General features: G+C 37.9%; 1 protein-coding gene across 3 annotated transcripts in view; it reads left to right on the top strand.

The window, feature by feature from the left end:
* The window catches only part of CASZ1 (castor zinc finger 1), a 668,840-nt gene that overhangs the window by 567,984 nt on the left and 85,401 nt on the right, over positions 1-15,455 (top strand). For all 3 annotated transcript variants that reach the window (XM_044063158.1, XM_044063159.1, XM_044063157.1), the window contains one exon: positions 5,790-5,950. In XM_044063158.1, the coding sequence (XP_043919093.1) occupies positions 5,790-5,950 (161 nt within the window). The remainder of the gene's footprint in view (positions 1-5,789; positions 5,951-15,455) is intronic.

Raw genomic sequence — 15,455 nt, 5'->3', positions numbered from 1 at the left:
CGCATGAGTTTTGTGATCTCTCTGTGCTGTACTATCGTTGATAATGATTATTGTTGTTCATAGGTTCATAGGTTCATACTAGGCTATCTGCCCAAGGGCATTTATAAGCCTAGCCCAGAGATCTGTGGCTTTCGCCACCCCTTTAGTTTGAAGAAAACTATGCCCATTATTTTGCTGTGCCTCTGTCAAGCAGTGACACTGAGGTAATCCCTGGGGTATATCTGTGATCTCCCATCCATTGGTCAAGATTTCTCTTGAACAAGGCCAGCGAGGTGCTCTGCCTCACATGTACCGGAATTTTGTTCCACAGCATAGGGAGTCTCTGGGTGATGAATCTGTCTCTCCAGCACGTCCTATTAATAACCGTGTCAAGGTTTAAGTCTCCCGCCCTTGTAGTTCTGAGGGATCTAGATTTTTTGAGGTGAAGCATGTTCATCAAATCTGGGTTTGACATGGCCTTGTATGTCAGGCACAGGTCACCTCTGAGCAGCGTGCGACTGAATAGAGCTGGAGTTCTTTCAGTCGGGCAGCATAAGACATATTTTTGAGACCCTTTATCCTTTTGGTGAGGAACTTTTGGGGCCTTTCCAGCTGCTGCAGGTGTCGGGTCAGATACATTCCGAATGGGGCATTGTACTCAATCATTGGTCTGATGAGTGATGAGTACAGGGGGATGATGACCTCCCTTGATCTGGATGTGAATCCCTTCATGATCAGGTGGGCAATGTAGAAGGTCTTCCTAACTACCTTAGCAACGTGAGTGTCAAACGAAAGGTTACTGTCAACCTGGGTCCCCAGATCCCTGATACATTCTTCAGTGCTCAGTGGATTACCACCTATATGGTAGCTAGGGGTAACCTTGTTTTTCCCGAAGGGTATGACTATGCATTTCTTGGCGTTTAACTTTAGGCCATGGCTCTGGCACCAGTTATCCGTTTCTGTGAGACCCTTCTGAAGGATATCTGTGTCAGATGTGTTTTCGACTATGGCGCCCAGTTTGCAGTCATCTGCAAACTTTGTCAGCCATAACCCTCCTGTGTTTGCTTGTACTTCAGAAAAGTAGATGCCGAACAAGAGTGGGCCCAGGACTGAGCCCTGTGGGACCCCACTTGTGACAGGCTTTGAGTCTGACATGGCGCCAGCAACTCTGACCCTGTGGGTTCTGTACCTTTTGTATACAAGTTGTCTCCCATGTAAATAGACCTTGACTCAGTAAGTCATTACTGGTTAGGTAACAAATGACACAAATGACTAAAATAAACATTATAACTCCCTAAAACCATTTTGGAGAAAGATACTTGTAACCTGAAAAAGACAGGGAGAAGATGGGCATAACTAATTTAGACTCTGGGTTCAGATGAGAAAAAAAAGTGTTTTTACACAAAGATGGTTGCAGGATCACCAAACTCAGCACCACACCGAGTCACGCACTGTGAAGGAACTGAGGGAAGTTAGGGTAATTCATCACTGTAGTGCCTTAAGAAAATTTACTTGTACCTCAATGTTTCACACACACACACACACACGCACACACGCACACACACACGCACACACACACACACACACACACACACACACACACACACACACACACACACACACATACACACTACCTTTCACCTCCTTGGTTTTGTTCTTCCCTTCCATTCAGGTTAATACCACACTGTCTGTCTGTCTCCCTCTCTCTTTCTTCCCAAACCACTAAGTGTTATTTATGTCATACTGTATTACACTCACACTGCTTCTCTGCTGCATCAGACTCACTGAAGTCAAGAACTAAACAAAGTAATTGATTTTTCTGAAAAGTGAGAACTCCAAATTCCATGTATTCTGTCCCAACACCTACCAAGCAACATATGCTACTGATTGTGTGGCTTATGACTGCATTGACCCAGAAGTTATTTTCTTTCATTTCCCAAAGTATCACAAGTAACTCTGCTTAGTGCACGGAGTTAACACTATTTAGCTCATAATGAGCTTCTTCCTGTAGAGCAGGGTTTGATTCAGTCATCTTCCATTTCCCTGCTGCCTGACTGATCAAGATGCCCAACCACAGAATTTGCCTTGGCTGAATCTAGTAAGATCCATGTAGATCAGTGCACTACCCCATTTAACACATACATACACATGCAAACACACAAGGCCTGTAGTCTGAAAACTCCTAACCCACGGATACTTTTGCACAGAGTTTTAGCATACATTCTTCCATGCAAATAGTCCCATACCTCACTCCACAATTTAACAAGTTACTTATGCATTGTTAAAGTACTGTATTACTTTAATTTGCGATCTTTATGACCGTTAAATATGACTTATCCATGTCAGTATAAAGTATCTGAATTCTTCTCAAGTACAGTTCTCTGAGGCAGCCAGTTGCTTTCCATTGACTTAAGCTTGGAACTGACTGTTTTGTCTGTTAATGTTAGGGGCTTGATTCCCACTTTGAAATATGTAGAGTCTGTTTGGTATGCAGAGAAAACACCACAAGAACCCGTTTCTTCTCCAGTAACCTTGTTTTTTAGAGCATTCAAATGTATTTTAAGTAGGATTCATTGTATTGATTGCTTTTCATTCTTCAGGCAAGGAGAAAATGAGTGGTGCTAATACTGAAAAATCTGACTTTCAACTGCTTTGAATCCCCTAATATTCTCACCAGTTATTCAGATGTAAACTGTGGCCAACTTGTACCTTCATGCAGATATGAGAATCAAAAAGGCATGACCTTTACTATGCAAAATTATAGATTTTCAATATGGGCAGGATTACAACTATTGTGACTTCAATTGTTTAAGCAAGTCAGCTGATTCGAGCACCGTCAGCTATGCCCAGTTTTCAGCAGTGGCAAAAATGTCAGTAAATGGTCATGTCTTTTGCTACTAAAGCACGCAGGACATTATTCCCTATTCTGTGGCTCACATTACATACAGCTGGGAAGATAGGTTTCATTTCTCTGCAGACCTAATCTCTGTGTTATTGTCTTTAAACGTATCTCCAACATTATTTCTGACCACAGTTTGCTGCATTTAAAATCATGGAATCATATGTTCATAGATGTTTACTAGGCAAACAGCCACAAAGGTCTTTTTAATCCTAGCCATGCATCTTAAATGTCTGACAAGATCTCATATCCTTGATAAGTGTAAGCAGGGACTTGAGAGATGAAACATTTACAAGAAGGGGCCTGGGAGATGAACAGTTTACAGGCTGGCTGTGCCCATAAATGAATAATGTTTGGTGCTCCCACTCAACTGCAAATTTCCTCTTACTTTGTAAAATTAAAATTAAAATATGGATTCATAAAGAATTTAAAAAAAATCTTTCTTTTTAATCAACTGTCAATGGCACTAAAAAAACAGGCCTACTCTTGGACACCTTAAAAATATGTTCTTTATTGGGAAAATAAGCAGTTGGGCTTTATTCGAAACTAAGCAGTGGTAAGTGTAACTCAGCCATTTTCATTGCTATTTGAAAATAGTTCCTGTATTTTTTTTTTCTTTTTCCTTTTATTTTTTATCAACAAATGCATTAGGCAAGGCTTATTTTCGTATAACCAAGTGTTACACAACAAAACACAGTGACACAACTGCATTTATTTATTGGCATGTGTTTACCATGAATGTCTTACTGGCCAATAACCTATTTTCATTGGAGGCCTGGAGAAAAGAGCTCCATCATATTACATGAAGGCAAAACACAAAGCGTAGTAAATATAAATATTTGATATAGATTGTAATGTATACAGAGTAATCTAAAATAACAGAATTGTAAAGGTTGTCATTTTTACAAGTATAATACAATATAATACAGAGTAGCCAAAGAAATAGTAAAACTGATTAGTGAAGGAACTTAATTTGTTTAAATTACAAAATATATGAATTCACAAGACTTGAAGAAAGACAGTGGATAGATAAGGAATGGATTATTAATAGGTTCACAAAGAGTGTCAGAATGAGACAGTGAAGACTGGTAAAAAAGGAATATGCATATACAAGAGAAGAGAAAGTATGTGTAAAGTTAAGAGAAAGATATTTACAGATTACAAGTGAGTATCTGAAGGATATGAACTTGGTACCATCGCAAGGAAAATTTTCATTAGTGGAACAGCAGCAGACAGTAGCACATTAGGGTTGAGGAATAGTAGCTCAGAAATATGAAGAATGATTATAACTGGAGGAAGTGAAGGGCGAGGACGGCTGCAAGAAAGTGGGGCGAGAGATAAAATGGTGGATAGAAGATGAATGGGGTGAATGTGAAAAATGCATTATAGGATGGGACTAGCATGGTGAGGGGCATGAGCACAGCCAGGAATTAGTTAAGAATCTTTTTAAAAAAAGGTTTGAACACATGGAGGTTGGGAAATCATCTGACTGTTATTGAGAGCGAGTTCCTGATTTTTGCTACTGTGTTAGAGTATACAGAATGTCCTGCATATTTTTTATTTGTGTACAATAAGGAGTTGTTTATCATTTTATCTTAAGGGACGTTGTGGGGTGTAACTTTTTGGAGAATTGTACTAAGAGCTAAGCAGGCTGAATGATTGTTTATTTATTTATTTTGTGATGTGATTAATTGGGTGAATGTAAAATGGTGAGATAGTTCTAACCAGTGTACTTATTTTAATGTGATACAATAGTGGCTTTGATTGGGTTTGTTTGCAGCAAAGCATGCATTCTTGTTATAAGACTGCTCAAAATTAGTTTTGAGAGAGGTTTGGAGGTTTGTAAGCACAGCTGCACCATATAGAAGGTGTGCTAGAAGGTAAGTATTTATTAGGGTTACTTTAATATTAGTTGCCTAAAAGTATAGGGTATACTGAACTTTCGGTGCGTTTTTTTATTTTATTTGGAATGTGTAGTTCGAATTTTAGGCTGTCATCTATGGTTATGCCAGGCAGTTCAGTATGAAACATTATTTTAATGTCACTCTTGTTTGGGGAGATGATTTTGAAGTTACTTTTGTTATGGCTATGTGAGCTAGGGGGACAATGCAGGAGCCTTCACCACAAGATTCATCAAGTCCAGTAGACTATTCTGGGGCAAATGCCACAAAAACAGTACTCAAAGAACACACAGGCCACTACTAGGTGTTTAAAGCTACCTACTTAAACTTAACCTAAAGTTTTTTTTAACTCTAGAAAAAATTACCAGAAATTGTAGGAGAGGAGAGGCAAAAGCAAACTGACAAAAAGTTTCAAAAACTAAGAAAAGGATCACTTGTCTGTGAAAAAAGAGCTGAACCCTAGAGAATGCATCAGTAGTGTAGCGAGGCAAATGAGATCTGAGGGCAGTAGAACTGGCAGTGCATTATGAAAGAGGGTAGGAACTTGAGCTTTGGAGCCAAAGTTTGTTTGATGGCCTCCGATATATTCAGATCTAATATACCCTTGTGTTGAGATGGATGGAAAAAGTAAATATGGGTATATCATTATGGTAAGTGCATCATTTTTGTTTAGTCACAGAGTCCTTTGGTAACACATGGCAAAGCTCACTGGCAATCTAACACTGCACTGTCCTATATAAACGAGCTTTTGTGACTAAAGCCGTCGACTCAGTAATTTATTAATATAAGTGAGAATGCTTGTGCAGTTTTAAGTGAAGTTTCAATATTCTGTGGGTATGAGACACACAGATGATGGATTTTTAGTTGTAGGGAGCTACAAGTGTAGAGGATGTGGCTTGTTTGCCAGTATTGTTTATGTGCTGAGAGCTCTGTTGAATAATATAAGCACAATGTTTTGCTGGAAGTTCTGAAATAACATCTTTACTTGTGACTTTTTGTATTCATTTCAGATCTCACAGAACAACCTTAGTCTTGGTAGTCTCCTCAGTTTGAAAAAGGAGGCAGAAAGTTGTCAACCAACAGAAGGGGACGTGTCTCAGCACCTGCCCAAAACAATGACAACGTCAGTGGTAGAGCAACCTACAGAACTATGGAAAACATACCTTCGTAGGTAAGATTAAAAAGGAAAAAAAAGTTTATAGGCTTCCTGTGTGTATACAGTTTTATAGAGTTCTCTAACACATGACAAAGGAGAATGGTTCGCTTGTCTGTGACTTTATAGTGTTGCATGTTTCATTTCTTATTGTGCTGCTGTCTTTCAGTTTCGTAAGTGGCAGTGCAACTTTATGTTATATACTACATCATTATGGGTTCACAGTTTCATAGGTCAGCCATTGTAGGCTGAACTTTCAGTGCCACAGAAACATGCTTTAGGTACACTAATAGTTCAAAAAGTGATCTCTTTCTACAGATTTTCTTGTCTGAGTTAGTAACTTGCCCAAACAGAAGCTGTAAATTCATGCCCTAAAACAGATACTTTATCTAATTAATACATTTAAAACTAAATACAACTAGTTTGGTTAGCTTAAATGTATTTGTTTATCCTCAAAAAGATTGACTGTGTATAAATTACTACTCCAGAAATAAAACCCAGACAAAATATGATTGCAAACTGCATTTTCTGCTCCATTTCTTGTCAACAAGAAAAGACAAAGACTAAACTTAGTTCTCATTTTACTGACGCTGCCTGCCCATGTGGCCATATGCAGTATAGCTGGTTTCCATAGCAGAAATTTTCAGGATCGTAACCTGAACCAAATGTAATAGAGTCCCCAGACATTATCATGCAGTTTTTGTTTCTTACAAATCATTCAGATTGCAAGTATTTTGTTTCTTGTGACTGATACAAGGGATAGGATTTCCTCTATTTCTTCAGTTTTTCCATCTCCATTACCAAGTGCTATATTGTTACAGAAAGAGACATATGCAGAACAGAAAGACAGACGGACAGATTACCACCAGGCATTTTTCATATGCAGTTGGCCTCCTGGTGAGGAAGTGGGAGATGGATGATTTAACCCCTCGACCGTCTCTTCTCTTATTCTTGGCCAGAAATTAAATGAAATTGCAGCTTGAGCTAAGAGTTTTAAAATGTGCTAATATTTTCATTTCTACAATACAAAACTGCAAAGCAATTTTGTGATATGCATGTGACAGAGGTAACTATCAAGGTAAACATTTGGTAAGCGTGGGAAAATAACATTGAGATGGTTTAGACTGCATCGGCTGAGATTTGGTGCACATTTTTAATAAAATATATACAAAACTGAACAGTTTGAGTACAGGAACAGAAGTGTAGGTGACGCTAAATAATGAAAGCTATCCGTTCATGATTGGCAGTGGAGTTTTATGGTGTCGAGTTGCCAGCCCAGCACCAAACTTTCCACAGAAGGCAAACACATGCACACACTCACACCTAGGGCCAATTTACAGTGTCCAATCCACCTACTGCATGTCTTTGGCACCCCAGCCAAGAATTGAACCAGAGAACGTCTTGCTGTGAGGCGGCAACGCTAACCACTGCACCACCGTGGCCGCCCATAGAACAATCATATCCAGTTACTTGACTAAAAAAATGAACTAAAGAGATCTATAAAATAGGAAAGGAAAAATAGCCAATCAGATTGGTAGTTATTGTGCAGGAAATGTGTTCCTTGCACTAGTGCCTTGACATTACATTCACTAAGAAATCTGAGCAACGTACTAAAGCAGTTTAATAAAACAAGCAAAGCTTTCAGGTTCGTACAAAAAGCCTTCTTCAGTGCTAAGTCACCTGCACCCCCCACACCTCCTGCTAATTTAATATATCAACTCTGAGATCGCACAATGGCTGAGAAAATGGTAAATATACCATTCGATGCTGTACAACGATCTCCTTTTAAATGGTTCAAAGCTTTAAAAATTTGATCTTATGGTCTCGACCTTAAGAAATTTGAAGTAGACCCATGTGTATGTATGTATGTATGTGTGTGTATATATATATATATATATATATATATATATATATATATATATGTATGTATATATATATATATATATATATATATATATACATATATATATATATACATAAACATATATATATATATATACATAAACATATATATATATATATATATATATATATATATATACATATATATATATATATATATATATATATATTAGCAAAAAAAAAACTTGAAACTTTTACCACAGAAATTATTAGCAAGCTTGCACTATTACACTATTACAGCACAAAAAAAGGAAACAAGAACATTTATTTTATTTTTGCATTTTTTCAACAAATGCCCATAACTCTACCAAAACATAAAATATTTAACTGAAATATTCAACATACTTAGGATCACCACTTCGTAAAAATACAACATTGAAATTCTGTACTTCAGGTCCACAGCACATTGTAAGAAAATAACAGTATTTTGACAGAAGGGTTTCTAAAATGTCTGCCCTGAAAATTATTTATGAAAAATCCACATAGATTAAAAACTTTCATCCTGCATAATACTTAGTTAAAATGGAGTCAAGTAAAACATACAAGAAGACTGCCAAAATGTTAATATTCATACCTCTCAAATGTGTGGTTTTCCCGCAAATCTTTAAGCATTGATGTAACTAAATAATACTAAATAATGACAGACATTCAAGTTTCAGAGTTCATATCCTTCAGAAAATATATAATGTAAAAGCTGTCATTCCAGCAAATTTCTAAGTTTATAGGAGCAATATTTAAAATCTGTCCTTATTTTTGGGCCTTTGTCCCCCCATTATTTTTGGGTTTTGTCCAGATTTCTTTTGCTAAAAAGTTGAGAGGTATATTAATATTCGGAGTTTTGGGGTTTTCAAAACGGCCATCTATGAACCAACATGACCTAAACTATGACACTTTTTTTCTTCAAGTTTTAAAAGGAAATCATTGGCTAGGCCAACAAGCGCATATATATATTTTTTTGACTGCTAAAGGATTAAATCTATCGGAACAGTGAGAAGGGGGGTGAGAAGCATCATTTGCTAACAGAACAGGACAAGGTTTAATCTGTGAGGTTTTCCAAATGAGGACGGCTAGTAACAGTTTTGGAAACCTCGATTTATAGTTTGCATAGTCTTTTGCTCTTGTTTTATTCCAGTTTGTTTTACTTTTAATTTTTAATTTTGTTTTTTAGTTGTACTCTTAAAAGAAAGATCTTGGTTAGGGCCAGCCAGCATGCATGTGTCCTGCATTCTTTCACTGCAAAAGGATTTCTTCTATCTGAATTGTGGGATGAGAGGATATGTAGCATTTTTGCTTAAAGTAAACTAAACAAAACAAGACCTAATCTTTGACACCTTCCAGCTAAAGCTTTTCTATGATAATTTTGGATTTACCTAGCCATTCCCAGCTGTGTTTTTAAATCCAGTCGCTTTGAATTGACTGTTGCTTACATACGTTTGACTTTGTGAGCACCTTACAGTCTATTGTCACCTATTGCCAGCACTATATGTTCATATTGGAAAGGTCCTCCCATAGTTTAATACAACTTCACTTAGGCTCCCTTTCATATCTTCCTACCTACTAGGTGCACGATGCAAGATATACAGCATTAAACCCATTTTTCAGATTAGATTTAAAATCTGCAATATCTTGGATGTGCTTACAGTTCGCTGGAGAACCGGAAAACTGCTTCTCAGGAATGAGCTTGGATTAGCGCTGCTTGTCTTATGCTGTTTGAAAATGCTAAAGATGGGCATTGATTCCTTGCACCTCTAATTAGGTGATATGTGTAGGACTTCCTCAGCTGATCTGGTTGTCATTTTGATAGCAACCTTTTCAGTTTAAATTTTGTACCACTGTGCGACTTTGTACTGTACTGGCCTGAGATGCTATGCAGGCTATCTACTGCATCTACCATGAGAAGACCTCAACACGCCTGCTGACCACTACAGCTTCTAGGAGAAGACTACTTATTATGGAGATTCTGCAACCCACTTTTAAAGAACCACCTTGGGATTAGTTCTGCTGAATTACTCTTGGTAATAGAAGGAACAGACAGGTATTGATTTTGGACCGGGTGCAGGTGCAGGTGCAGTAAGCTTGTCAGTAGTAGGAGTAGCCAGGCTGTAGTAGGTGAATCACCATTGAATTCAGGACTTCTTTCATTCTTTCCTTATGATAAATCATTATGCTAAGTTGTTAGTAACTTATCTGATTTCTCACTTGTTGCTATTAACATGGTTTCACAGCCTGCTTAGCCCCCTTTGTAAGCCAGGCTACTTGCACTAGAGAGTCAGAGACAGTGTAGCAAATGCCTCACACTTAGTAACAATTCTTTATTCTTACCCTCCACTGATACAACTTGTGAGAGGTGCATATACTTATTTTATCTGGGGGCTAGTCTCACACACCACATATGAAAGTAAGCAGCTTGCCACCACATCATAGCCACACAATATTTCACCTTTTATGCTGAGGTTGGAGAGAAATTACTACCCAATCCTGTTAAACACCACTTATGCAACCCTCAGCCACATTGCCCCATGCGCACAGTCATGCCTTCACTTGCACTTTCACCACACCTGACAGGAGTTTCTCTGGTTCAAATCCCACCAGCATAAGGTCTCCAGGGGCTGTGGGAACACATGGGAATGTGCTAGTAACAGGTGATGTTCCACTCACCAGGCTAAGCAAAGATGGCATCATTAAAGGTGTCAGTCTAGTGTTAGGATTCATGATGTAGTCAGAGCCCTTAGGACATTGACGCCAAATGTGAGTACAACCCTGCAATTGCTGTTGCTGGGATTCTATGTTAAGAGAGATACAGTGATATGACTGACCCTTCCCATACAGGCGTCTGAGCAGTATCTTTCCAGCTGTGAGAGTTAGGCCAATTCCAAAACAAAATAACAGATTAGCTCTTAGCTATTGGAGAACTTCCCTTGTCCCTACTAAGCCTGTCATTGTGGAACAGACTCTGCTTTGACTCTCTCACTGAGTTCTAAAGACCTTCTCTAAACACTGTAATTGCTTTAGAGACAATGGTTAACCTCACCATTTGCCATCAAACAGCACACTACCTTCAGCAAGGTAATCACCGTGAATTGTTGAATTTTACCAAAATGCTACCTCCAGCATAGTTTCATAGGTTCATAGCTGTTTACTAGGCTACCAACCACCATCTCCTTTTTAAGCCTAGCCATGCATCACAAATCTCTGACAAGTCTGCTACCCTTGACAAGTGTAAGCAGGTGCTTGGCAGGTGAAACATTTACAAGTAGGAGCCTGGAAGATGAACCATTTGCAGACTGCCTGTGTCCATTAGATATGTAAGTGCCTAACCATGAATTAACTTTTTGTTCCCCACCCAGCTGTCCAAGTTATACTTGAATTGGGTTAGGGAGGAACTCTGCTTCACATGGATGTGGGAGCCTGTTCCAGAGAGGGGAGGTAGTCTCTGGGATACATACCTGTCTCCCCCCGGAGGTCCTATTTATATCACAAGCAAGATTCTATAACTACTACTAATTTGCTATCATCTGCAAATATAGTCATCCAGAGGCTATTGACATTGGCTTTGACTTCAGAAAAGTAAATGCCAAAAAGGAGTGGTCCCAGGACCAATCCCTCAGGGACTCCATTTCTGACTGGTCTGTTTGTAGCAGTGGACTCCCCAGTTCTAACTTCCTGGGTTCTGTCTGTGAGCCAGCTGGCTATCCACTAGGTGACATAAGGGTTTATACCCAACCTCTTGAGTTTTTTAACAATGCCCAAGTTGGGTATTGTGTCAAATGCCTTGGCCAGGTCAAGGTAGGCCGTGTAAACCTTTTTGCCCTCATCCATTGCTTTGGTGAGCTTCTCAAAGAAGTCCACCAGTTTGAGTAGGCATGGCCTGCCCTTGACAAAACCAAACTGGGTTGGATCCAGTGTCTGGAGGTTTCCTCTGGCAGTATTGATAATTTCTGTGATAATTCTTTCCATGGCTTTGCATATGCGACTAGTGAAACTTATGGGTCTGTAGTTTCCAGGGTTTGTAGATGGCCCACCTTTATGTAGAGAGATTATTGTTGCTGTTCTCCATTTGTAAGGCACAAAGCCTGTTTGGAAGCTGCAGTTAAATAGCAATTCCAGAGGGCCTGATAGGTCATGTTTCATGCTATTTAGAAGGTATCCTGGGATATTGTTCGCATTGATGCAGTGTTATTGTCCTTAGAAAGAGAGCATTAAGGACCTGTTCCCTAGTGATAATAGGAGGAGTTATATTTGATGATACTTGACAATATTTCCAAAGGGAAGATTGAGGGGGAGAAAGGGGGTAAAATTGAAGATGAATTTGTCGACCAGTAGGTTTGCTCTATCTTCTCACTCAAACCAATGGCACCATTAACAATGAGCTCTGCACACAGCTCTGTATTGCCTTTGAGGTTGCCTTGTCCTCGGCCTGGGAGGCCATATTTACCTAAGATTTGGCTTTGGTAGACCTGATTTGTCCTCTGAGCTGTGTTGTTTGTTTGGTTTTAAGCCTAAATCTTTAAGTTTAAGTGCTTTTATCCTCCTGGGTGCTACACTTCCTAATTTTTGCCATGACTTTCTTACTTCTGTTTTACAGCCTATTGATGCTGTGAGGTGGCTCTTTTTTGAGTGAGTTCCCTCAAAAGACCAATAATAGAATAAAATGAACCATTTGAAATGTACCTCTGCAAATACATTGTTCAGCTAGAAAGACCTTGATCTCTTAACTATCTAAAGAGAATAAAAACCTTATTGCTTTTCTGTGTCTCACACCAACTCCTATGTGGTGTCTGGACTATGTAAGATCCTGCCCTACCATACCTCTTTCACCACAGAAATACTGTGCAAAACTGAAAGCACATGATCCAAAGTCCTCTATATTCGTCATAACATAAACAAGACATCTTCACCAAAATAATCTGCTTGCTATGGAACAGTTTCCCCTTGCGTAACACACTGATCATTTTCAAGTTCTGCTTGATGTCTGGATGGGTACCCACAAAATTAATCTTGAGTTAAGTAGTATAACCCTAATCAAGCAGTCATCCACTAATGACACTGTTTGGAATGCATGGCTGAGCTGTATATAGTTACCCAGATGTCCTTCTAGTAACAATCTGTCTGATTTCTCTGAATTTGCCCAACTTAGATGCAAATGAAGTTTGTGAGAATAAATGCAAAGTTACATTTACAAAAGGAACTGCACAACATAGGTTCATAGGTTCATACTAGGCTATCTGCCCGAGGGCATTTACAAGCCTAGCCCATCGTTTTGTGGCTTACGCCACCCCTTTAGTATGGGGAACTATACCCATTATTTTGCTGTGCCTCTGTCGAGCAGTGACCTGGGGTATATCTGCGATCTCCCATCCATTGGTCAAGATTTCTCTTGAACAAGGCCAGCGAGGTGCTCTGCCTCACAAATATAGGTTCATAGGCTGGTTCATAGGCTGGTACTAGGCCAACTGCCTTTGCAGGCCATTTTAAGCCTAGCCACTTACCCCATGTGAGAATCAAACCCTGCACCTTCTGTTTGTAAGGCAAACACCTTAACCATTATGCCATCCTCCAACAGCACAGAAAACTTTGACAGAAGGCTCCCTAAAATGACTACCCTGAAAATTGCATTCCTAAGTTTTCCACAGTTAAAACGTTATAACCCTGCACAACCATTAGCTAAAATAGAAACTAATAAAAATATGAAAGAAAAATGCCATAATCATTTGGAAGATAATCAGATCAAAAATAAAACCACTCACATTAGAGTTGATTTCGCAAACATCATACAATTCTTTCTAGCTAGCAATTGATTATATTTTTCTAATAATTACTTCAGTTTGACTCTTTATTATTTAAATATAGGTGTTTTGCCTATAGCTCTCATGGTTATAACACACATTTATTTTTTGACAAACAGTGGCTAGCGTCACAAGTTCTCTGAAGTTAAGAGGTGTATCATTCTTCCAGTTCCTTGTAGTTACTTTTCTTGTAATTGCTAATAAAGTCCAGACCACAGGGAATCTGAGGTAATACATCTATTTGAACACAAAGTCCTAAAGAAAGACAAGACATCTGACCAATAGTTATTAATTCTTTCTGATTAAAAAAAAAAAAAAAAAAAAATATATATATATATATATATATATATATATATATATATATATATATATATATATAGGATCACTACTAAATCTGGAAATTCCACAATCCCGAGATTCTGAATCCCAAGGACCAGAATCTTGAGATTGCGGAATCTCAAACATTACAAAAAAACAAAAGTAAACCAAAAAAAAAAAAAAAAAACATGTTCTAAAAGCAACTTAAATATACCAACTCTGAGATTGCACTACAGTGGAGTGAACAGCAAAATAGTGCCGTGCATAGCGTAACGGAAACTTTGCTGTTCACTCTGCTGTAGTGTGATTTCGGAGTTGGTATATTTAAGTTGCAGGGGGTGCATATACCTTAGAACATGTTTTTTTTTTATGTTCGGGATTCCGTAATCTCGAGATTCTGGTCCTCGGGATTCAGAGTCTCGGGATTATGGAATTTTGAGATTTAGTAGTGATCCTATATATATATATATATATATATATATATATATATATGGGATCCGTCACCAAATCCCAATTTGGTGAGCATACTTGAGCGAAAGTGCTATTCACCGAAGCAGCACTTTCTCGTAAGTATGCTTGTTGTTCCAGTCATACTACGGTGCAGTAAGGGAAAATTCCCTTTTCCCCACTGCATTGCGACCTCGGAGTGAGAATATTAAAGTAAGAGGGTGCAGGGGGGGGGGGCTGCCCCCCTGCAATCAAGTAGATTTTGTGTTTTGTTTTTTTTTTGTTTTTTTTAACATACTTTAATGAAAGCGCTTTTTTGATGAAAGCGCTTTCGTTAAAGTGTGTTCGGTGGTAATGGATTCTGGCTTTTGAACTTTGGTTCAAAAGTCCTAGATCTATATATATATATATATATATATATATATATATATATCTATATATATATATATATATATATATATATATATATATATACACACACACACACACACACACACATATATATATATATGGTACCACTCCTCTTTTGTTTCTTAAATTTCCAACATGTTGATGTCATTAGTTTATTAATCTATTTGCTTTTATAAGGTGCTATAGATTTGCCATGACATAACAGAAATTCTTAAGCCTATAGTTTGAATATCAATATGTTTGTATAGCCATTATAAATCTCATTCAAATTGTGTGGATTAATGTAATCCCAATGTCTACTGCTAACTTTAGATTTTAGATCTGAATTTTAATCTATATATTTTAGACAGAGAAATATTTATATATTGTTAATAATTTCCTTTTTAGACATCATTAATAAAATGTTATGGGTTAAAAAATTATTTTAATTGTTGTCTGAACAGATTAACAAACGGTAACTATATGGATATTATTCTAAAGGCTTTTAGGCAGTATATACTTATATAATAATGCAACTATTAAAAATGCTTTTTGAAAGCATTATTTTCAACAAATGCCCATAAGTGTGACAAAACTTAACAGTCTAAGATTAGGTTTTTAACATGCCACCTGCGTACCACCAGCATCTGAATTTTAACACTGAATTTGTGCAATTTGCA

This window comes from Protopterus annectens, chromosome 2.part1 (assembly GCF_019279795.1).
Source record: "Protopterus annectens isolate FY-2018-M chromosome 2.part1, PAN1.0, whole genome shotgun sequence".
Lineage (NCBI taxonomy): Eukaryota > Metazoa > Chordata > Ceratodontiformes > Protopteridae > Protopterus > Protopterus annectens.
The sequence above is the reverse complement of the archived record's forward strand: the minus strand, read 5'-3'. Positions and strand labels throughout refer to the sequence as shown.